The sequence below is a fragment of the Malaclemys terrapin genome, chromosome 5, assembly GCF_027887155.1.
Source record: "Malaclemys terrapin pileata isolate rMalTer1 chromosome 5, rMalTer1.hap1, whole genome shotgun sequence".
NCBI lineage: Eukaryota > Metazoa > Chordata > Testudines > Emydidae > Malaclemys > Malaclemys terrapin.
In genome coordinates, this window is record NC_071509.1 from 103723057 (window position 1) to 103748823 (window position 25767).

Sequence of the window (25767 nt, forward strand, 5' to 3'; positions counted from 1 at the left end):
GGTGTTGCAGTTATGCTCTATACAAATGATGTGGGAACAAATAATACTTTTTAGACAACTTTTGTGGTAAAATAGCATAATAACTATGTTTATCTTTTAAGGCTATGTCTGCACTACCTAACAGTGGCACAGCTGTACCGCTGCAGTTGCACTGCAGTAAGGTCTCCCATGTAGCCACTCTGTGCCGGCGGGAGAGAGTTCTTCTACCAGCATAATTAAACCACTCCCAACAAGCAGCAGTAGCTATGTCGGCGGAAGAGTGTCTCCTGCCGACGTAGTGCTGTCCACACCAGCACTTTTGTTGGTGAAACTTATGTTGGTCAGGGGTGTGTTTTTTTTTTTTCACACCCCTGACTGACAAAAGTTTTACACAAAAGTGCTAGTGCAGACAAAGCCTAATGCTATGGCATCTGATGCTAAAACTCTCTAAATCTGTGGTACTAGCTCAGTCCTCACTTCACCTCAGTGAACTTTGTTTTAACTAGAACTGGGGTTGCCACCTGTCTTGAAAAATTGACATCTGATTTTCTTCCTTGCTCACCCTTATTTGATAACATAAAATACTTCCGCTTAATTAGTTGCCTTGTGTGCATTTAACTTGTATTATGTGTTGTCTCTGACATTGTAGACTTATGTCATGCATTTGAATGGTTGTAGCTGTGTGTCTGTCTTCAATAGGTATTTTCCGTGTGTAACAGTTGCGGGGCTCACCCCTGCGTGCCTCCTGCTGGTTGTCTCAGGGAATTATCTCTTTCCAGCACAGAGCGCCCTCTGCAGGCTGGTGCCCCACGGCCGCTGGCCCCCATGTCCCTCCGGACCCCGGTGCCCTTTGTCTTTGGGGTGCTGCCCCCTGGCAATACCCCCACAGTCTCAGGGTCTCCCCATCCAGGGGAATCCCCAACTCCCTATCCCCACCTTGCCTCAGCCTATGGGCTACTGCCAGTCACCATCTAGCCCCTGGGGCCGACTGCAGTCTGTATAAGCCAGTCATCATAGGCAAGGGAGGTTTTGACCTACTGCCTTTTCCTGCAACCCAGTACCTCCAGGGGCCTTGTACAAGGCCCTGCTGCCTGAGGAGTTGCCGGCCCGGAGCTCCCCAGCTCCTCTGGCCTTTCCCCAGCCCTGCTTCGCTCCAGTGCTTTAGCACTCAGGCAGCTAGGTCCATCTCCCTCCTCAGCTAGAGGGAGACTGCTTGCTCCTGGCCCACTGCCCTCTTAATAAGGGCCAGCTGGCCCTTATAAGCCAGCTACATCTGTGGCTGCTTTCCCAATCAGCTCAGCTTTCAGAGCTGCAGCCCTCCCCAGGGCTGCTTGTACCCTTCCAGGGCCGGAGTGGGGTGACCACCCTGCTACATCGTGACATAAAATTTTAAAATCTGTATTAGTGTAGTTTTAAAACATGCTTGACAACTGCATTATACTCTTGTATAAATGCCAGCTGGCACATGCTTGGGGTTTTGTTATTTTAGATTTTGCTTAGGTCAGTCTCTCTGCCGTCTGTGTGCCAAAATGCAAAAGCATGGATGTGTACACGATGGTTTGGGAATAAGCGTACATAATAATAGATACTCTTGGACTTGTTTAACATGTAGTTAATTTGTACAATTGTTACATGGTTCAGCTACAGTCAGTGAACACACAATGCTCCTAGAAGGAACAGCTAACCGTCCTCCACCTGCTGGAGTTTCTTCTGGGCCTGTAACTGGGGCTGAGATCATGAGGAAATTATCCAAGACCCATACTCACAGTGATTCTGCCCTGAAAATAAAGGTAAGTTTATACTGTAACTTGGAAGATATGGGGGGAGAGAAGTGTTTTGTTTGCAATTTATTTTAAATTTGATTTTATGTCCCCAAAATAATTTTCACCTGGATTAAACACTAACCAATATAATGCATACTATGCAATTGAGCCATGTTCATTATACTGTAGAAAAGAGTTACATTATTTAATCACTGTAGTTTTCTTCTCTCCTCCCCTTTTCTTCCCCCTCTCCCGCCAGCAGTTAACTCTAGGTCCCCACTTTCAAAAACAGACCATTAAATTGTGGATTCCAAAATGTAGGGGTGCACACGAGTAATATTTAGGATAAAATATGTGGTTGTGTGCACAATTTGGAAATTTTTGGCTAGAACGTGCAATTTAGGAATATGATATATCAAGTCTGCTGTCACTGATGGTATTATACTGCAGAACCCTATCACATTTTCTGCAAATAAATAATCTGGATATTCTTAGAAAGAGTTCTTCCTTGATTTTGGTTCCAGTGATGGTATTAGCTAAAAGCAATTCTTGTTCTGAGGATAATAGTAAAAAGTTTGTTCTCATGGTACTCTGATTGTAGCCTCAATGCTAGTATTGTCTTCTAACTTTAACAGTAGTAAGAGTTCTCCACATGATTATTGCGACAAATCACCCTTAAACTAATGGGATATATTTTTGTAGATGGACTCTGATTGTGGATATCCCTTTTCCATAAATGATTTCATCTTACCTCCCACAAACTGATGGTTTATGAAAATATATATATATATTTATATATATATATATAAACAAACAAAATTAAGTTTTAAAGAACGTGGAGAATTCAAACTCCCCACCCACAAATGTTCTAATTTAACCCCCATTGTCACAGAAGCTCTGGCAGTGAAGAAGGAGAGGTCTGTGTTACTACTGTGAACAGGTTAAGCCATATGCACAGTGGCATAGTAATGGTAGCATAGAGAGTGTTCTTCATGGTGGTTCTTTGAGTAGTGTCTCTAAGGGTGTTCCACCTCAGGTGCACATGAACCTTCAATTGGAGATTTTTGGAAACAGTGCTCCATGGTGCTGGAGTTCGCTCCCTCCCCTTCTTGTCTTTCAGTCAGCCAGCATTGCAATCGCCAGTTCTCTCCTCCTCCCTCCCCCCCAGTCTTTTTTTTTTTTTTTTTGAGGACCCCATAAGCGGTGTGCTGGGAGGAAGGGCTCATTCGCTGATTGTCCACCAGCTAAACCTAGTTTCTGACACACGGCTTTTGGTTCACTGGTTTCCAGTTCTGTATTTCTCTTGTTTACCAAAAATAATCTTAACACAGTCCTTGAATTATATCAGCAGGCCTTTTTGTTTGCACTAGTTTGGTCTTTCTCATTTTTGCACCTTTTCTTGTCAGCATTTGTTATAAGTTATTGTGACATTTTTATGAATTTTCGCTTAATTTTTACAGTTGAGCTCACAATTAGGGTAAATTTGTAGGCCCCATTATTACAACACCGCTATTTGTCCTCCTTCCTTTCTGCTCCGGAGTTTCATCTTACGGAACTTCAGAGTAAAGAAGGAACTGAGGGAGGTTCATCTGTGCAGCTCTATATCGCCTTGGTAAGGAGTACGAGGATATCTGGAGCATATACATGGACTGAATGGGCACAGCTATTGAAAATCTCTGATCACAGATGCATGGGGCACATACACACCTGAAATTCAGCACTCGTAGTGAAACACATCTCGAATAACTCTAGTATTGCACAGGCTGACTAACATCTCCTGCTGTGATTTGAGTTACTTTGAGAACATAGCATTGATGTGGAACTTTTTATCTTAAAAGTAATGTACAAACCTGAATTAAAAGTTACCTTTCTGATGTATGGTAAAGCTATGATATGTTATATAATTAACTTTCTGGTCTCAACTGTTACAAGATCTCATGCATTAGGTCCAGTTATGGACAAGAGGAATGTGATTTTAGGCATCATTACCTAATGATTCCATGTTTGATAAAGTGTCATTCAGTAATAGTAAAGCGTGCCTGCTTTGGGAAACTATTCTACAAATGGTTTTTAGAAAAGTAATTCTAAGGGAAAAAGTCTTAATTTTACTTTTAATTAATTTAATTAATGTAATTAATTTTACTGTTTGGGTAAAGTTCTGGAGATTCTTTAAACCACCTGTTTATGCTTCAGCACCTTAGACAGCATGAAGCTTTTTTTAATGATGCTTTTGCAACAAAAATGATGCTTCTAGGCCTGCATTTTTCCAGATTGACTATTAGAAACAAATATAATTGCAGTTTAGATGGATATTCAGCAGTTTTTGCTGTGCCTTCCACAAACTTCCTTTAGTTAAATTCAACATTGGTTACCTACCCATGATTCCTGGTGCTAAAAGTTTACATACTTTGCTTTTTAATTAAGGTGTCTCACACACAAAATCATAGCACTTTTTTCATCTTTGGAGTGCAGTATAACTAAGAATTCTACACAACACGCTTGTGAGGTGGGGCAAGTGCAAATTGTGGAAAGAGGGAAAGAGGATGTAACTTGTCTAAGACTGCCAAAAGAGTTAGTATCAGAGCCAGATTATGATCCCTGAGTTTCTGGATTCTGGTCTTGTGTTCAGGCTTAATAAAGTGTTCATAGCACTTAATAATTACTTTATTTTGATTTTGTTATATGTCCATAGATTACTTAGCATTTAGTGTTTTGTGTTTTGTGTGTGAAAGGGTATACATCCTTACCAATCCTTGAGCTATACTAGTGGGGACACAGCCACGGATTCACCAGTGCATGTTGGCCGTTCTGGAATGCCAGTCAAGGAAAGTCCGAGAAAAGAGAGCCTACTCAGCTATCTTACTGGAAGTTTTCCTAGTTTGCATAATCTTCTTGAAGGGACTCCTCAAAGAAGTACTACAGCAGTTAAAAGTAGTTCTTTAACAAGAACAGGTACTGTACATGCTATGTCTTTGGATTTTTTCAGCTTAATTTATGAATCATCAAAAAAGAAGCAATGCTTTCCCAAAGGTGTTAGGATATTTATCTTCTGACTTTCTAAAGAAGCAGTAAGGTTATTAAAGCAGTGCCTAGTGGTGACTGCTATATTTTAGTCCTCCCACCCCCTATATCTTTACATTCTTATAACGTTATGAAAAAATAGAATTTTGAACTGAAATTTTGCATGTCTGGTCTCTTTCCAAGAATGGTATTTTCTCTGTGTGTGTGTGTGTGTGTGTGTGTGTGTGTGTGTTGCTGCTCACCTTCTTGCCTTCTGTCCCTCCCCGTCAGTCAGCTGCTCTGTTTCTTTTTTGCTCGCTTGGGGCTTGTCTACACTACCACTTAAGCAACATAACTTATATTGACTTAAGGGTGTGAAAAAGCCACCCCCTGAGCGACATAAATTACATGGACTTAAAGTGGTGTCTACACCATGCTATGTCAGTGGGAGAGCCTCTCATTGATGTGGAGTAATGATGCCGATGGGAGAGCGTTCTCCCATTGGCATAGTGCATCTTCACCAGACACGCTACAGCGGGCTCAGCTGCATTGATGCAGCTGTGCTGATGGACTGCGGTAGTGTAGATTAGCCCTTGTTCTCTCCTCCTTTGTCTCTGCTGCCTCTACATAGTGTCTCTGTCACCAGGAATGGCTGATCTGAAGGGGAGCTGAACACATATGTTGTTTAGCAACTGGGTGATTTTGAAGAAATCTGCCTACATGAGCACCTCACAAAATGAAGATCTCAGTTTTAAATGCTAACACTTACCTTTAGCTCTGTGTTAAAAAAAAATGCCCAAAGCCAAAAAGCAAAATAAATATGTAAAAATGCATCATTAAAGTTGTTAATTTTAAAGTAAGAGTCTGGAAGTACATAACATTAATTCTCACTGCACATCCTGTAATTTGAAAATTAGTATCAAAACGTATACTATAAATCTGTGGTTTCAGTGGAAAAGCAGAAATAAAAAAATTAAAACAATACCGTACTGAGCAGGGCTTTGGAGCAGCGCGTGGAGCAGCTCCAGAGCAGTGCAGCTGCAGGTTTCTGCCTGGAACTGGAGCGGAGCCGGAGCACAGCTCCAAAGCCCTGGTACTGAGAAGATTAACTTTGTATTTCCTGACTCTCTGCTTGTTACCATTCCTGTTGTTTTTATGGTAGCAGTTGGAGGCTCTGAACAGGACTGAGGCCTTCATGTACTAGGTGCTTTACAGTAGTAAGATCTTGTAAGGTCTTCATGTTGCTTGTCTTTGATCACGCCTACTCTGAAGTATGGAAGGTTGGGGGAGAAGATGACAACCAAATAATTACAATTTTTTAAAAAAAGCTTTAATTTTATATATTCTTACTAGTGTGTGCGTGTGTGTGTGTACACACAGCATTTTGGAATGAGCCTTCAAGCCCATTTTGACATATTGGGGTTAGTGGGGCTAGTGCTCTAAAAATAGCTGTATGGAAAGCACTTTGAAGTTGCAGCTCGGGCTGGAGCTCAGGCTCTGAAGCCTAGGGTTGGGGTGGACTTCCCCAGCACCAGTAGTTTGCAAGAGTGCTGTCTGACTATTTTTTTATACCTTTCTGGAATATCCCTTGAGGAATTCCTATATATCGGAATAAGCTAACAGTAAAGGTACCTCACCTGTTTTCCATTATCAAGATACCTATGTTGTGTACCAATTTTACACCGTAATTTTGGTGTTGTGGTCTTTAAAACTTTACTGATTTATTAATACAGGAAATACTGTGGCCACCGACATGTTATCTGAACATCCTTTGTTGTCTGAACCATCATCTGTGAGTTTCTATAACTGGATGTCAAATGCTGTTGGCAACAGAGGAGGTGTAGTGCAAGAGTCTCCCAACACCAAATCTGGACACAATAGCCTTCCAACAGGTATTGTTAACTATGATTGGACTTCAAAGATATTGCATAGTTATCAGTTTTCCCTGAGTTATGCAATTCCTTGCATTCTGGTGCTGGGTATTTGATTTGCATGATCAGTCTATTTCCTATCTTTCCTTACCATATGCTAATTTTTATTGTTCCTCCTCTATAAAATGGAGTTAGTAATACTTCTTTATATCAAAGAAGTGGTGGTAGCATAAATGCATTAGTGTATTTGTAGCACTTAAATATTACAGTGATGGATGTCATAAAACAGCCTTTACATAACATGCAAATCTCTGTATTCTGGCTTCTGTCCAGACTGGCTCTTTATTCAGCATTTTCAAGCTGCATGTCATCCAAACATGGTTCCCTCAAAGTCTCACTTCTGAAAAACTCCCTCAGAGTCTCAAACTCCGAAAAAAATATGCATGAAAGAAAACAAGATAACTCCTAAAGGAAAGAAGGCAGAGTTGTCGAACTGCTGAAAGATAGCTTTAAAAAAAAAAAAAAAAAAAGCCTGAAAACCCTTTATTTCCTTTCTTCAGGCTCAGTTCTGCTCCCAAGGAATTAATGGGAAACTTTCAGATGTCAGTGTGTTGCAGACCTTTCTTTTCATACTTTCCTCTTTTGTCAGCAAGGCTCTTGTCTGCACAATAAAGTTCTTATTTTTGTGTATATGTTAGTTTACACAGGAAAAACAGATCCTCTTTCTCCCTGTTCAGTTTTGAAGCTAAATATAACCAAACATATTTCTTCTGTTTTGAGAAAGACGAGCTTTAACCTGAAGGAAAGGTAGTGAGAGGACATGAGAGGGAATGAAGGCGGGAAAGAGAAAGGAGAGATGGGATTGAAGGATTAAAAAATGTGCTAAAACACATTAAACAAGATAATTTACAGCAGATTACTGGTCTTTCCATAGTCCTTTTGTAATCCTTCCCTTGTTCATAATCTTCAAATGTGAATATTTTAATTTTCAGTTTTTCTATTAATAATTTGAAGGTTCCTCCTTTTTTAATTTATTAACTGTCCTTTAGCCTCTCTTTGTTAATCTCAGAATATAATTATTACCTTGTAATTATGTTATGGTTGAATAAATACGTGGCCCAATCCTGCAAACACATTGTGAGTGCTTAACATTACATGTGCGTGAAGGTGTTCACCCACTATGACTCTGATTCTGTAACCTGTTAAATCTGTAATCTGCTATTCTGTGAAAAGAACCACAAAGTAGGAATGTTGTGAACTTGATTTTAAAAGATCTTTGTTAAACAGTTGCTTTAGTTGTATAGTATTTAATAGCATGAGTTTATTTAGAATCCTAGAATATCAGGATTGGAAGGGACCTTAGGAGGTCATCTAGTCCAACCCCCTGCTCAAAGCAGGACCAATCCCCAACTAAATCATCCCAGCCAGGGCTTTGTCAAGCCTGACCTTAAAAACCTCTAAGGAAGTATATTCCACCACCTGCCTAGGTAACACATTCCAGTGCTTCACCACCCTCCTAGTGAAAAAGTTTTTCCTAATATCCAACCTAAACCTCCCCCACTGCAACTTGAGACCATTACTCCTTGTTCTGTCATCTGGTACCACTGAGAACAGTCTAGATCAGTGGTTCCCAAACTTTATCAACCTGTGAACCCCTTTCAATAAAATGTCAAGTCTCGCGAACCACTTCCTAAAAATGAACATTTCCAGGGATTTTCTCCTTTACGTGAGTATAAATTATAAAAGCAGTGATCTTGGAAATATAAAATTTGTTTTTATGACATGTTTATTACCCACTATTTATTATTAATTATTTATCATTACAGTATTTTATTACATTATGAAAAGGGCCATTCTCTTCCAAGATCTCACTTTCGTAGCTTGTATCACTTTGAATAAGCCTGTTATAAGACAAGGATCCTATGTTTCATCAAGGATTATCAGATGTGAAACAGCATGAAAGTATTTAAGAAGCCACCTCAAAGAGTTCCTCCTACACAAGCATTCAGGTCTTGAGCAGTCCAGGCAAACACCACATGTTACAACAAAGCTTAAATTTGTTCTTCATAATACTTTTAAAAACAACACTAGCTGCCTATTTAATTTTAAGAACAGCAAAAAATATCCACCTCCCCTTTCCATTTCTTATAAGGAGTCTTGAAGTTTAAATCTCCTTAGTGTGATAGATATGCTTGCTTTGATCTGCTTAGCTCTTGGAAGTCTAAGGGCTCTGGGCTGCTGGGCCCATGCTGCCCGGGGTCCCTAGGGACAGCTCTGGCTGCCTTTAAGGAATTTTTTCTCAAGAACCCCCTGTAACATTTCGTGAACCCCCAGGGGTTCACGAACACCAGTTTGGAAACCACTGGTCTAGATCCATCCTCTTTGGAATCCTCTTTCAAGTAATTGAAAGCAGCTATCAAATCCTCCCTCATTCTTCTCTTCTGCAGACTAAACAATCCCAGTTCCCTCAGCCTCTCCTCATAAGTCATGTGCTCCAGCCCCCTAATCATTTTTGTTGCCCTCCTCTGGACTCTTTCCAATTTTTCCACATCCTTCTTGTAGTGTGGGGCCCAAAACTGGACAGTACTCCAGATGAGGCCTCACCAATGTTGAATTGAGGGGAATGATCATATCCCTCGATCTGCTGGCAATGCCCCTACTTATACAGCCCAAAATGCTGTTAGCCTTCTTGGCCACAAGGTCACACTGTTGATTCATATCCTGCTTCTCGTCCACTGTAACCCCTAGGTGCTTTTCTGCAGAACTGCTGCCTAGCCATTCGGTCCCTAGTTTGTAGCAGTGCATGGGATTCTTCTGACTCTGCACTTGTCCTTGTTGAACCTCATCAGATTTCTTTTGGCCCAATCCTCTAAGTTGTCTAGGTCCCTCCAGCATATCTACCTCTCCTCCCAGTTTAGTGTCCTCTGCAAGCTTGCTGAGGGTGCAGTCCATGCCATCCTCCAGATCATTAATGAAGATATTGAACAAAACCGGCTCCAGGACTGACCCTTGGGGCACTCTGCTTGATACCGGCTGCCAACTAGACATGGAGCCATTGATCACTACCCATTGAGCCCGACGATCTAGCCAGCTTTCTATCCACCTTATAGTCCATTCATCCAGCCCATACTTCTTTAACTTGCCGGCAAGAATACTGTGGGAGACCATATCAAAAGCTTTGCTAAAGTCAAGGAATAACATGTCCACTGTTTTCCCCTCATTTGTTTGTTTAAACCACAATAATTTGGTCACAAATTCAGATTCCTGAAATTGCTGTAGATATAATTCTATGGCCCAGAGACATGGCTCTATCAAAATTTTCCTCTGTAAAAGGTGTGTGGTGATATCTACAATTATACCATTACATGCAGCATATATGGATAGAGAAGAGTAATTTAGTTAGTGAATCTTGCTTAAATAAAATGCATGTTATTGGGGATGATAATGAGCAGTGGTGTAAGTTTTGAATTCAAAACTAAAAGCATGCATGTGTGGCAGTGCTAAAGATCATTATCCTTCTGTGAAATGTGTGGCTAAATATTTTTTGACTGTTTAAAACTAGCACATATTAATGCAGTTTACAATAATGCCATATTTTAAAAAAATACAAATATTATTGTGGGCTTTTAATAGGAGTTAGACGGTTGAAATTCAAATTAGTCAGTTTTTCTTTGTTTGTCCACATGTATTCTAGTCTTGGTGTACATGTGCATGAGAGCAGATTCATTTGGCCAGCAGTGTTCTGGTGCCAAAGATGTCCTTTCTCCTTCATGGGCATCAGACTGGGAGTCAGGTAGAGACTTTGAGCAGGAGAAGGGATGGTTCTCACAAGAAACAGGCTCCCTGGTATTTTGGCCCCTTCCATGCTTGGTAGATTCACCATTGTCTATTAAGGGAGGGATTGTTAAAGCCTGTAAAAGACTTGTGGCACACTCTAACATCAATACCTGCCATTTCTTAGAGGGAAAATAGACAGTACCAAGTTCTTCCCAAGGGCTTTGTGTACTTTTATTCACATCCACTTGTCATAGTGGCTATTCAGGGAAGACCCAAGCAACCAGGGCCTCCTCATACACCACCAAGGGAAGAGGTCTGTTAAAAGACTGGATCTCTTTGGCAGAAAAGTCTACTCCTCTGCTGGTCTCCAGATGGACATTACCAAATAATTATATTTTGTGAGAAACACCTAGTATCTACCTTAGGACAAATGGTCTGTTAATAAGGACTTCAACAAGGATACAGGGAAGAATTACTATCTGTCATGCTTGCTGATATCTTGACCTTCACTGAATACTGTTTTGGATGTATCCACATACACCATTGCAACGTATGTGGTGGTAAAGAGATTCTCCTAGCTCCAATAATCAAACATCTAGGCACGTCCAAACCAAAACAGAGGCCCTTCCATTCAAGGGCTGTGATCTTTTCAACTCATAGACCAACAAGGCCCTCCACTCATTAAGGACTCTAGAGCCACTTTGTATTCTCTTGTATATGTAAGCCCTAAAGAGAAAACCAGCTAGACCTCAAATTTTCAGACTGTATCCCTATAGTGCACACTGTAATAACCCACAGAAGGCACTGGATCCACCAACAGAGAAGAACAGGTTCAAACACAGATGACCTCTTCAGCTGTGGTGTACTCTACTTCTTCCTCTCAACATCAGGTTTTTCACCAGTCTAGAGGTTGGTGAAACTGTGGGAAATGCTTTTTTCCCCCCTTCTTCTTCTTCTTGGTGGTATTTCCTTCCTTAGAGGTTTTTAACGTCAGGCTTGACAAAGCCCTGGCTGGAATGATTTAGTTGGGGATTGGTCCTGCTTTGAGCAGGGGGTTGGACTAGATGACCTCCTGAGGTCCCTTCCAACCCTGATATTCTATGATTCTTCCAGGAAGCCTAGAACTGGGTTCACTATGGATAAGTGGATCTGACATTATCAGAAATGGGTATTGCATACAATTTCAGTCCTTTCCTACCCCCCTACCATCTTCCTAATTCTTATTCAGGGACTCTTCTCATGAAATACTATTGAAGCAATGGTGGACTCTCTCCTGTATCTTGGTGTAGTGGAAGGGATGCCCTAAGAGTTCAGAGGCAGGGGGTTTTATTTCTATTATATTCTCATCCCAAAGAAGGAAGGGAATTAGTGTTCCCATTCTGGACTTTTGAAGTCTCAAAAGCATACTTCAGAGTCACAGGACATACCTCAGATTTCTGGTAGGAACATCTCTCACTACCAGTACAGGATTCTGCCCTTTCGTCTTTCCACTCCACAGTGTGTTCACTACATACTTGGTAGTCATACAGTTCACTTAAGGGAAAATGGTGTTCAGTTCTATCTATATCCTGCAGACAGGTTGATCTGGGGTCTACCGGTAGGTAAACTACTCAGTTCAAGTAAACTTAGCTCTTTGCCATACTGGACCTCAAAGTCAACAGAAAGAATCTACACTTACTCTGACTAAAAAGACAGAGTTTATAGGAGCTGTATTAGATTCCAGGTCAGTAAAACCTTATCTTCAAGATTTCAAGGTTTCAAGAAAGATTCTAAACCATAGGGAACCTGATGAACCATCTTCTAACTCACAGAAGAACATCAGTAAGAGAATGCTGCATGCTTCTGGGACGTATAGCGTCACCTACGTTATGTAGTTTGCCAGTCTTGACCTGTGCTCCATGCAAGTGTGGTTGAAATCAGTGTAACTACCCACCACATGGGCCTATTGATTGTGGTCCTGCAACAAGCATTGTACTCATCAAACTAGTGCATGAGTCATTAGTGCAAGGGAGTACTTGTCTCTGCATCTCTACCTAACAAGACTAGTGATCAATCCCTTTGCGCTGAGGTGGGTTCTAAATCACATTCAAACACAGGGCCTTGCTTTTTACAGATTCAGACTAACACGGCTACCCCTCTGATACATGGTAACTCAAAGCACTCTTTGAAAAGCTCTTTTCTAATGTTAGCAGCCTAGTAAAAACCTTGACTTGTAATGAGACAATGTGGATGAAGTAATATCTTTTTATTGGACTAACTTCTGAATGTGAGAGAGAGAGAGAGAAGCTTTCGAGCCCCACAAAGCTCTCCTGAGGTCAGTAGAAGGAGGACTGAAAAGCTTTAGGTGACTCAAAAGCTTCTCTCTCTCTCACTAACAGAAGTTGGTCCAATAAAAGATATTACCTCACCCACCTTGTTTCTCTTAAGATCCTGCGATCAACAAGGCTACAACTTGACTTCTGAGTATTCCACTTGTTTCTACATAACTATCCTTTTTATTGTGAGTTTTATTCTTTGTCTAGACAGTGTAGACTCACTTAGTGTTATGACTTGCTGGGTGTTATGGAGTGTTCATACAGGGATTTATTTTGTAGGTGTTGCACCCAATCTTCCTACAATACCCTCTGCTTCAGACTTCAATACAGTTCTGTCTAGTGACCAGAACACTTTGGATGGGACACATTCTCAGCATAGCACCAGTCAGGATGACATTGCAGGTGTAGAAGAGGGTAACCAGGGATTTCCTGCTGTTCAACTTGCAGATGCGCAGGTGGGTATTTAATGAGTTTTGGAGTTTGTTGGGAGGAAAAAACGTTTGATAAAACAAAGTAAAACGTCAGGTGATTATATTGTTCTACCTTGTATTGTATCCAACAGTATAACCTTGTGGGGACAGAAGTCCCAAGCAAGCTTTGTGAGAGTCTCCTAATGTTTTCATGAGTGAGGACTAAAAGGGCATTTTCCTTTAAATCTGAAGAGCTAGGGGATTTTTAATAAACTGAATTTGGGTCCTTTGTGTGGAGGGTCTTCCTCTGCAGACTTATTTCCTTGTCCAGTTAGAAAGCTGGGGCTGCAATTGGATGGAACCCCCTCGTCCAGCTTTAAATTTAAAGCAACCAGTAGCTGAGGTAAACATGCTGCATAGGAGTTTTACTGGGCTTTTTGGAATAAATAGGTTCACTACATTTCTTCTCTGTCTAAATCTTGGATTTGTACTTTTTAACAGCAATACAAATTGAATTAAGTTTAAAAGGAAAATCTTTTTTATTTTACAATGTATATAGTGGGCCTATCACAACTATCCTAGATTTATGATAAATAATTACAAAAAAATAAAACTCATTTCTGAAGCAAGGAAACAGAAATATAAGAAATCTCCAGGCAACAGAGCTAATTCAGAGATCTTATATTTTTATAGGTTGTTTTCAAACCTCTTCTGAGCCATACAGGAATTCAGTCTCAAGATGCAGTGCCACTATGCTATAGAATGTATTTCGGAGAGTATCTTTCATTCTCAGGGACTTTGGACTGTCTCAGGGCAGACATTGTTGATTCAGATACAACAAAAGAGAGAAAAAGCAAGAGAGCACGAAGGTATATTATCAAATATTTATTTTTAAATTATATATATGCGTAAGAGTACAGTAATTGCTTTTTTCACCGTTGCAAGTTCGGTTTGACTTTCTGAAACACATCCTCACAGAATGGGAAAACAGTCTTTCATTAAGTTTTAATTTACTTTCACTTGGAAAAGCTACATCCAAAGCATTTTGATATCTTCATATTTCACTTTTAGAACTATAGGTGCAACCTCAGAGATCCAGCTGCTTATGCAGGTTTGAGGTCTACAACAGGAAAGGTTGGAGAGAGGAGCTGGGGCTAAGGGGATGGGAGGTAGAGATGTTAACAGGGTTTAGGATGTTCCAACCCTGTAATGTAATTGTCATTTACTGAATAAAACTATATTACTTCTTGTTTGCAAAACTTCTTAGACAAAACTGGATGGTAAAATTGACAAATTACATATCAAACTACACATTTCATAGAATAAAATATTGAACCGTGTAGCCAATATATTGTATAATATTGATAAACTGTATAGTAAAAATTAATAAACAATAGCGCAGAGGTGATCTCCTGAAGGAACTGAATGTTGTTATATTACTAATTTATTGAACTTTTTATATAAAAGCTATTTAATGCTGGCCTTCTCTTTTTTAAAAATCCTTAACTTTTATCTTTTTTCTGTCAGGCAAGGAGCCGTCAATCTTCCCCCACTTGAATTCAAACCGGCATTGATGTTGGAAACTTTTAGCATTAGTGCTGTTGTAATGGAGAAGTCAATGTGTACACCCCAAAACTCCACCAATGCCCTTTCTTTTCATGACCTGAACAAGCGTTACTATAATACTTTTCACTGTAATTTTACAATTTCCTGCCAGTCCATAAGCCAACACGTAGATATGGCACTGGTTCGGCTTATTCATCAATTCAGTACAATGATAGATGATATTAAAGCCACGCAGACGGACATCAAACTTAGCAGATACACTGCTGGGTCAGCCTCTCCAACACCTACCTTTAAAACCCGTAAACATAGAGACTTTCGCTCTTCTGACTTTAGCCGCAGCTCCCGAGGAAGCATCAATGGAGGCAGCAGAGTAAACAATGCAAAGAACAAAAGAACCAATAGTGAGAACAATAAAAAAGAATCTCGAAACAAGAATTCTCTGGGGAGATCAGAAAGAAGAACTTCTAAAGTATCCAGGAAGGGTTCAAAGGATGTAGTTGATCACATGACCATCCATATGGATGATTCAGATTCCATTACAGTGTCAGAACAGAGTGAGCCATCTGCAGAGTGCTGGCAAAATATGTATAAACTGCTGAATTTTTATTCACTTATCTCTGATCCAACAGGGATTTTAGAAAAATCGTCTGAAACTTTTGGGCCAACAGGTGAGATGTTTTAGGGTTGAAAATAATTTAATTTACACCGTTTTTTGTAGTACTGGATTCAGATAGAGCAGGGGTGGCCAATCTGTGGCTTCGGAGCTACACGCGGCTCTTCAGAAGTTAGTATGTGGCTCCTTGTATAGGCACCGACTCCATGGCTGAAGCTACAGGCGCCAACTTTCCAATGTGCTGAGGGGTGCTCACTGCCATGGGCCCTGCCCCCACTCCACCTCTTCCCACCCTCTCCCTTGAGCCTCCTGTGCCCTCGCTCCTCCCCCTCCGCCCCGCCTCCTCCGAGCCTTCTACACTCCACAAAACAGCTGATCAGGAATTGTGGGGAGTGAGGGGGAGGCACTAATCAGCAGGGCTGCCAGTGGGCAGGAGGCGCTGGGAGTGGGGTGGGGGGGGGAACTGATAGAGGGGCTGCTGACGGATTACTGTGGCTCTCTGGCGATGTACATTGGTAAATTCTGGCTCCTCCTCAGGCTCAGGTTGGCCACTCCTGTGATAGATTTTACAAATGGGAAGATTTTTTCCTAAATGATTTACTAAAAGTTGTCAGTATTTGTGTAGTTCTGCTCAGAAAAATGACTGTAAAATAGAATTATTGAGTTCAAGTTGGCATCTTATTGACTTCCAAACAAAATGTTTCCTGTTTGCAAGTAAACTTCTGATTTGCCAACTCTGCAAACTCCATGTGATATTAGAAAGTCAAGCTAGTTTCATTCTGTTCCAAATTTGATACCAAATTCTGTCATTAGGTACGTGTTCAGCTCAATTGTTTTCAAATTTTGCTCTCTGGTATGCTTGTGCAGCTTTGTTGTCTTCGTATGGGTTGCACTGTGAATTTGTCTCTATAGTTAAAACTTAGTTAACAATTCTGTTGATCAAGTGAGAATAGGGTAGACTCCAGCTTGCATCAGACTTGCAAAGCTAAAACATCTATGGGAAAGCAAGTGCTTCTTTTTTACTAAAGTGAGTAGGTATAATTCTTAATACAAAGGAGGAACAGAAGTTGAGTAAGGAGGTCATTTTTACTCAGGGCTTGGGTTGGAGTCCCATTTCAGATAGTCTTATGTTACACACATACTGTGTGAAAAAGGATTAGGTTAATGCACTACAGAACTTTTAGTGTACACCAGCAGGATTCACACAGGCCAGTTAGTGTGCGACATATTGATGCAAACTAGAATTGACACCCCATTGGTGTGTACTGACACCCTGTATAGATGAGCCCTCAGTCACTTCAAAGAGAAAAACTTCAGAACCTTTGTAAAAGTCTAAATTTAAGAAAAGATGGTGAAATACTTGCTCCATTGATCTCAAACTATCATTGACTTCATTGGGGACAGCATTTCTTCCAATGCTTTAGAAGTTGGGTGATCTTCCCATGTATACTGCAGTATATTTGAACACTGAACACAACAAAGTGAATTAAGAATTGAGTATTGGCCTTATGTCTAAACTACTTTTTGTTGATGAACATTTATTATTGAATTATATATCATCAGAAATGTGTTTGGCACTTCAAGTGATAGGTCATAGACTTCTATATTGCATTTTGTAAAAAAAAAAAAATTATTTAAAATGTAAAACCTAAAAGCAGGACAAAGTGTTATATTGATGTCAGTGCTTCCACTAGATATGGAGGAAGTGAGGGAAATCCATTTAATTGGCAAATGATAATATCCATAATTCTCTACATATAAATTCCATTATTACATTTCTTTTAATGTTATGTTTAAAGTGTTTAAAAGGAAACTTTTCCTCCAAAACTAAATTATTAGAAACTTTCTGGCCATTAAACTAACCAGAAATATTAAGGAAATCTAATTAAAGATGAAATATTCCAAGGGGGCAAATTTCTCCTGTTTTTCTTGGTTTTTTGTTTTTTGGAGGGTGGGGGGGAGGAGAGTTACCTGTCTAAAATCACTCATACCACTTTGTAAGTGGAGGGAGCTATGCCTAATAACTAGTCACAATGGCTGCTGCTCATTATGAAAGCTGCTATGTGGCCAAATAGTCATGCCAGTGTATTAAATCCTCATTCTAGGCTGTAACGTTCGGCAAATATTTTTAGTTCAAAGGGATCAGCAATTGTTAGCAGTACAATAATGAAATCATCAGTAGTTATATTTATTATTTTATCATTAGTGTCTTGGTTTTTGCTCAGTTGTGACAATCTTACTGGACTGATGTGAGTGACATACCAATGGTTAGCCAGAACATCGCCTTCTTATACAGGAAAGATTCCTAGTTTCAAATACAAATTTAAATAGATTTCACAATAGATAATTTACTCAAATTCTCACTGAATAATTGGTATATATTTGTGCAGGTGTTCGGAGTCCTACTGAACCTGCATGTAGAGTTGTGTTTGAGAACGAACAGGACAATAGCAGCTTGAGCAAGACACAGAGGAAACGCAGTCTGGTTACTTCCGAACCTCAGCACGTGACTCTAATAGTCTTTGGAATAGGCATGGTGAATCGCACACACCTTGAAGCAGATATTGGTGGACTAACAATGGAATCAGAGCTGAAGAGGATTCATGGAAGTTTCACACTAAAAGAAAAAATGAAAGGTGGCGTAGTAACTTTTTGCTTTTCTTTCACTTAGTAAACATCTTCCAGCAAGGCAACAGCAGATGTGTGTAAAAATACCTAAACGTTACATAAGCAATATTTTATGTAAACTTATTTAAAACTTCAATAAACTGAAATATAATGAAAATACTTTTAGAAAATGAAAGTGTAGCTTAAATTTTAGCAACTTTTCTTCACCAGATAGTGTTTAAATGTGAGACTATTTAATACAATTATCAAACATTGTGATGTTTACATTAGCTTGTACTGTATTTTGGTAAGTAATTGACATATATGGAAGTATTTTACTGTATTCCAATATTTCTAAAGTATTTTCTCTTTCCTCTTAAAGATGTCCTGCACCAAAAGATGACTGAGACTTGTGCAACTGCTCATATAGGTGGTGTTAACATTGTTCTGCTGGAGGGAATTACACCAAATATCCAGTAAGTGTGAAGCCAAAAACAATTTAAAAATAACAAAAACACATTTGTATAGAAATGGAGTGTCAGCTGTACGTACAGAGAAATATATGGGACTTACTGTGGAGGCTGCGGCCCTGATCTTATAATGAGGTCTGAATCCATGCACAGTCCCCTTTAAGTCAGTAGAGCATTATGGGCAGCCATGTAGAGCTCATTGTTGGAATGGGTCTCAAGTCTGGTTCCTAAAACTAATTTTTACAGACACAGACACAGAAGGTTTTTTAACTAAAGCATACTTTTTTTGTTTCATGACAGCATTTATAGTGAGAGCCATTTTTCTTGCCCAGACAATATAAAGTGCAAACATTTGTATTTGGAGTAAATCCTGCTTACATTACATAAATAATTCCATAAAAGTTAATGAGACTACTCATGTGAGTACAATGAGCAGTATTTGGGCTATGGTGAACGTACAGTCATCTATAACTATGGCCCCAATCAGTTAAACACTTAGGCATGTACTTAACTATACAGATATGAATACTCCTGTGGACTTCAGTAGGTCTACGCCCATTAGCAAAGGGTGTGCAGAAGAGTTTGCAGGATCAGTGCCTAAATAAATGAATGGTTGGATTGTGAAAAATGGTAGGAAATAGATTCATTGAATAAAAATATTTTTTCACAAAATCATAGCTTTCTTGAGCAATTTTCTCCTGCTTTGTGAACACACAGTGACTAAATGACATTACCTGTATCTGTAGTTATTTCTATAATGTTTATAATAATTACTTTTAAAGTTTAGAAATTTTCCTGAATGATACATAGAGGTTCTTAAATCAGAGTATTTAATCTTTTAATGCTGATTCTTCCCTTATGAGATCTTCTTGCTTCATAAAGGATGAACTTTTTGACCTCTCATGTTGCATGGTCTTTTAAATTACTTTACTTCTATTAGGTCTGTTCTTTACCCCATACAACTGACAAATTTTTAAAATATCACCTTTTAAGCATGAACATCTAGAATGACTTGCTCAATATCCATGTAGTTTGCTCTTTTGCTATGTTCACAAACTCAGGTTAGAAGTGCATGCTTATTTTTCTTACTTCCTTTCCATTTGAATCTCTTTATTTTTGAGTTGCAGAGCACTACAAATAAAATTAAAATTCTTCATAATGTAAATCACTTTCATGCTGTTTCTCAATGTTAGTTGGGTAACCCTCAGTATGCTATTTTGGCCTTTAAAATGTGCATAATGATGAGATGGCTAAGGAGGCTGTCTCATGTGAAAAGTCACTCATGTCTCATTTTTTAAAATAATTCTTGTCCAGTTCTCTACACTATATAAATTCTAACTAAATATTGTAATATTGTTTTCTGTACTAAAACCCCCTACTATTGATATTGTCCATAGCCAAATTGCTAAATGTACATACATATTTAACAAGTGTAGATAAAAGCTCTAAACTGTAAGCCATGGAATACTTTAGAAGGTGGCTGAAATTTATGTTTCTGTTCAATGCAGTGTCTCTGATCTTGCACACAGAAAAATAGGGATGCAACAAAATGGGAAAAATTACTAAAGTTTCTAAAAACCATAGTGTCAACTTGTTAAAATTTAATATATTTTTAGATAATTTGTCATATTCTGGGTTACGAGTATTTAACTAATTTTGCATGAATGTTTATTCTTTATTTGCTTTTTGTTTTTCTTGCTTTCTCTTCAATCTTCATCTGTAGACTGGAGGATTTTCCTACATCTCCAACAAGCACAGCCAAACAAGAGTTTCTGTATGTCATATTATTATGTTTAATGGACTTGCAATTAACATTGTGCCGTGTAGTTAAAGGCTGCATTATTACTGTGTTTGAGTGTAGCCAGTTGTTGCTTCATAACATTCTAGCTTACCAAACAATAGACTCTGAATTAGTTAGTATGGTCCACTAATTCTATATTAAGAAAATTTATGGGCGTTCATTGAACAGTCTACCCTTTTGCCCAATTGTGTGCACTGTGCTATAGTTGCTGAAGAACTAGACTGGTTTTAATAACTATTAAAGCCTAATTCTTTGGCTGTTCTTTACGCTGCTATTATATGTTTTAATGATATGAAATGGTGCTGATCCAGGTAAAGAGAACAGGTTAATTAGACCATTCTTATCCCACTGTGGGCCTGCTCTTATTGACTGCAGTCACATAACTCTTTTTAACTTCACTATGGGCTCTTCGTCTTTACTTACTTTATTCTTGCATCTAATAATTAAATAATATTTGAAACTATAAGTACACACATTAGTTATCTTTAAAAGATACTGTTCTATTTAAAACTTACAGCACTTCCAAATCCACGCCCTAACTTCCACATGTACAGGGGACCCTGTGCCCATGGGTCTCCCCCTCCCATATAGAAATGGACTATGTTGTCTTCATGTTCACTTCCTCCCTTTCCCCTGTCCTCAGACCCAAAGAAGGTCTTCCACAACTCTGGGACTTCACACCAAGAAAAAAGGTTGGGGGTGGGAAGTAGGATAGTGGTCAAACCTGCAAGTTTCTGTCCCTCATTGACTCTGCAGACATCAGGGCAAAAATGTAAATATGGGCAGAAACTGTATTTTCCAAAACACCTACTTGGTGGGGAGTCCCTTCTTACCACTGATCAACCCCACATACCTTTGTGGGGCAACTCCATATGCAGAAGTCTGGGGATGTGAGGGGTGGGGATAATGCTGTGGGATACAGATATGGCATGGAGCCTCCATGTAGATAACAGATGGCCTGCTGCTGAATTCTCCTTTCTAATTTCCCCCAAGTTCTGTGGGGGTTGGGGACTGGCACTGTAGCCTGTTTGATGGTAGGGAAACCCTTCCCATCTTTTCCCTCTTCCTCCTTCTCCCATCCAGTTCTTCCTCGGGCCAGTTTAACTGGTTCAGGAAGTACTGCAGAATGGAACCTTGCAGCAATTTTCTCCCCTTCAGCCTACTTCCATAGGTTTTCCCATAGAGCTATGAGTTCCTGTTTGCCAAATCACTTTCCAGCTGTTCCCTTTTAGAATGACAATCTACAGAACTGATCCAATACCACAAAAACTACTACTTGAATGAATTATTTGGTGAATAGCTTCAGTGTTGTTTAGTAACATTTGCATAATATTGAGCTAGCTCTAGTGCTATATACATTTTTTTGTTAGATGTATAATGCATGCCCTTCTGGTACATTAGCTTAATGCTTTTCTTTAAATTGTATTAGAAATACTGCTCATGTTTCAGCACCAAGACAGGGTGTTCATTCAGATGTTGTTTTTAAACTGGGAATTTTTTTATCATAGAATCGAACAGTGAATATTTTAATGCTGACTATGACACTTACTTTTTCAGCAAATTGTCTAGTGGATGATTGTGTTGGTGTCTTGGCATAGATTGGGGAAACTGCTTCATTGTTCCTTCATGCTGAGAGTTACACTGATGATGATTGAACAGCTAGTTGAATCAATTTTTTGAAACATTGATGTAAGGAATGTGTTATGGGCTGACTCACAGCTAGTTGCCTTATGGTGCTGGAGTGTTGAGTGGTTGAGGGAAAGACATAGCTATGGAACGTAATTCTGCCCCCCTGTTAATTTCTGCTTGGAATGAGATGTATGGGAACGCTAACATAAACAGAGTGGTATTATTTTGTATTGGCCCATATGTGTTTTATATTTTTTTAATTTTTTAAAAGCTAGAACAAAACACACATACCCACTTTTAAAGGAAAGCATATTTGCCTAATACTGTTCTGAAAACATTAATGAACAAATTGGGACTTTTCCTCCTTGGAAATGTCTTCCACGTTTCTGAGAGAGCACTTTATAATAAAATTAAACAACCCTCTCTACCCCTGAATTTTAATCAATGACGATCTGGTTCCCTTAAAGCTGCTGCCTTCCTTCTAGCCATGGGATCCTGAACAAGAACTTCTTTCAACTCCCAGCAATATCTATTCTTAATCTGTTAAACTAGTGTTAAAACAGATGTTTGGAAGGCCTCTAATTGAATTAGAGTGACAGTTTTCTCCTGCTATGAGCAGAAAAAACACTGCCTTTGTTGTACTCTCACCTCTTGGGTTCTTTGAGCTAGCTAGGCCTTGGGCATAGTGTTGGAGAATAACACTTGAAATAACTTTTAATTACTTTAACATTAACCCTGTGAAGAGAATTACATAAATACTGTGAGATCAGGTTGCCCAAAAATTAAATCCCATTTTTCCTCTTAACTTTATCATTATAATGTTAATACTGTGAGGAATATTAGTTATACCCCTGAGAAGAAATTGCTGCTCAAATCATCTGAGATGAAAGTTGAAAATTTAATTCTATACTAATTGGCAAACTATATTGCTAATATATTGCCTCTTCTAAATTATATTCCTATCATATGTATTAAACCATAATAGTGTAAGCCAGGGGTAGGCAACCTATGGCATGCGTGCCAAAGGTGGCATGCAAGCTGATTTTCAGTGGCACTCACACTGCCCAGGTCATGGTCACCGGTCTGGGGGGCTCTGCATTTTAATTTTATTTTAAATGAAGCTTCTTAAACATTTTAAAAACCTTACTTGCTTTACATACAACAATAGTTTAGTTACATATTATAGACTTCTATAAAGAGACCGTCTAAAAACGTTAAAATGTATTACTGGCACGCAAAACATTAAATTAGAGTGAATAAATGAGGACTTGGCACACCACTTCTAAAAGGTTGTAAGCCATAGTACTTGAAATCTTGTCTGAGTAAAATTCCAAAAGAACTGACCACAAAGATAAGAAAAACTCATGGATTTGTTATTCTTTATAGCATGGTTGTTGAAGATGAAAAACACTGTTAGAATTACAAACACATAGTGCAATTGTGTTTCTTTCACAGCTGTATTATATGATGACACCTTTGAAATTAGTGTAGTTTGAAGTTTACATTTGTGAAGTTAGGGCCATTTAAACTTCAATATTCCTACACCAAAAAAGCAAATAGTTTGCTACATATTAACTACAAATTGAGACAGAAACCTGTCCAGTAGTCTAGTAGTTGTTAAAATAAAGTCTCTCTGAGGAGCTGTCACTATAGAAGATGGTTTAAAATTCTTGAGAACAATGAGGATGAAATAAGTGATACAGAATCACAATTGTGTTCAGTGTGTGTATAGTGTGTGTATGGAGTCTATTGTGTGTAATCGCAAATTATCTTATATTTCATTTTTATAATAGTTGAATGGACATTTTGCTATGCATGCCTTATAATTTTGTTAAATATAATAAACTGCATAAATTGGATAGTTGCTTATACAGCATGTACTGCATCTGCCTGTGCATAAATAGAAACTAAGTAGGCATGTATATAGTTTATAAATTGTTAATACAAGTTTGTTTATCTTAATACTTGATAATTCAGCTAATTTGTTGTTGAAAAGCTACATCAATGTATATATTTTTAAAAAATATTTTGAGAAAAGGCTGCAAATAATCATATTTTGTTGTTTGTTAGAACTGTAGTCAAATGCAGTATTGCCAAATCACAGGCTCTTTATAGTGCCCAAAGAGGATTGAAAACAAATAATGCTGCAGTGTTGAAAGTGGGAGCTATCAGCATCAACATTCCTCAACACCCTGCCACTCTACACAGCATGATGGTGCGCAGTTCTCACCAGCTTTCCAAACAGATTTCAGACCTCATCAGACAACCATCAACAGCGTAAGTTTTGCTTTATTTGCCATCTGTATGGACCTGTCTTATTTTCTATCCTCTTACGGGCTAATGCTGCTCTGTGGGAGAATCAGGCCAATACTGTATAATGAATACATTAGGATATCTAATAGTTGTTTCTGGTTTCTCTTCTTCTAAATAGGCCACAGCCTGCAAAAGAAGATGTTGCAACTCCATTGCCCTCTGAAAAGACACCAACAAGTGTTAATCAGACTCCAGTTGAAACCAATGAATTTCCACAACTGCCAGAAGGCTTAGAGAAGAAGCCCATAGTTCTTAAATTCAGTGCCATGATAGATGGTATAGCTATTGGAGCAGCACTCTTGCCATCTCTAAAAGCAGAATATAAGATGGGAAGAATGAGAAGTCATGGAATGACAGGTAACCATAGGCACTAACTCCGTGGGTGCTCCAGGGCTGGAGCACCCACGGAAAAATAATAGCGGATGCTTAGCACCCACCGGTAGCCAAGCCCCTCTCCTGCCCCCCTCCACTCCCACTTGCCGGTGGCTCTGCCAATCAGTTCCTCACCCTCCCTCCTAGCACCTCCCGCCTGCAGTGCATCAACTGTTCCACAGTGTGCAGGAGGCAGTGGGAGGGAGAGGGAGGAGCGGGATGGGGTGCGCTTGGGGGAGGGGGCGGAACGAGGCGGAGTAGGGGCAGGAAGAGGCAGGGCAGAATGGGGATTTGGGGGAAGGGGTGGAGTAGGTACGGGACCTGGGGGCAGGAGTGGGAGTTTGGGGGAAGGGGTGAAGTAGGGGCGTGGGACCTGGGACTGAGTGTGGGTTGACCACACACAGGGACAGTTGGAAGCCAGGGCCTGTGCAGGTAACAGTATTCCATGAAACTTTGAAAAGATCATGGTCACTTTTTAACATTAATTTCACTAGAAAAGATCAAATGTGGCATTATGGATTTCTATTCAGTTATGGTAATAATACTTTTTTAATCCTTTGTCCTTTGTGGTTATGAATTTTCACGAACAGATTAGTATGAAAGAATTTATATTAATAAGGAACCAGAATATAGTAAAAATCAATCCTGCAGATATGACTATTTAGTGTATTAAAATAAAATAGGAGGCTAATTCTAGCAGATTTTGTTTTATAATGAATAATTGCACAAGGCAGAGGCCAATGAGGACAGATACAAAGATCTGAAATTTTTGACCAAGTGGCTGCAACTTCATTAATTCCATAACAGGATAATTTCTCGGGCAACCTGTCCTAGCAGCAGTGAAACCAGGAAGAACATCAATTCACCTGCCTTCTCCCTATAGATTGAGCATATCCTGAGCATCACTGTCCCAGGTCTTAACAACTCCCTATCATAGTTTTTTACCCCAAGGTCTATCATGGGTTGCAACCTAGAACAGCCTACTGCCTAGGAACCCCCGGTCTCATAGTGATGGCTCAGGTTTGCCCACAAATCCAACCTCTTTTCCTGAGAAAACTGTGTTGATGTCTAATTCTTAAGGGAAGAGTGGAGGCGTCCCAAACCCACCCAGGCTCTGTGATTTTGGGAGACCCAGTCACAACCAGTATCTGCCTTGGTGAGGTTTGAAACCCCTGCTGCCAGGACCTACTAGCCAAAGCTGTGATTCTGTGAAATAAAAAGCATATTAATAAACCAAACAGAATTCATGCTGATTCATCAAAAAACACTGCTGTGTACACT

General features: G+C 39.4%; 1 protein-coding gene across 10 annotated transcripts in view; it reads left to right on the forward strand.

Moving 5' to 3' along the window:
• BLTP1 (bridge-like lipid transfer protein family member 1) overlaps positions 1-25767 on the forward strand; it is a 233691-nt gene that overhangs the window by 140367 nt on the left and 67557 nt on the right. For 9 of the 10 annotated variants that reach the window (XM_054029923.1, XM_054029925.1, XM_054029926.1 and 6 more), the window contains 11 exons: positions 1621-1769; positions 4475-4694; positions 6476-6634; positions 12985-13160; positions 13809-13984; positions 14643-15349; positions 17685-17930; positions 18284-18377; positions 20095-20145; positions 23872-24078; positions 24233-24471. In XM_054029923.1, coding sequence (XP_053885898.1) covers positions 1621-1769; positions 4475-4694; positions 6476-6634; positions 12985-13160; positions 13809-13984; positions 14643-15349; positions 17685-17930; positions 18284-18377; positions 20095-20145; positions 23872-24078; positions 24233-24471 — 2424 coding nt within the window. The remainder of the gene's footprint in view (positions 1-1620; positions 1770-4474; positions 4695-6475; positions 6635-12984; positions 13161-13808; positions 13985-14642; positions 15350-17684; positions 17931-18283; positions 18378-20094; positions 20146-23871; positions 24079-24232; positions 24472-25767) is intronic. The other variant, XM_054029927.1, reaches the window with a different exon arrangement.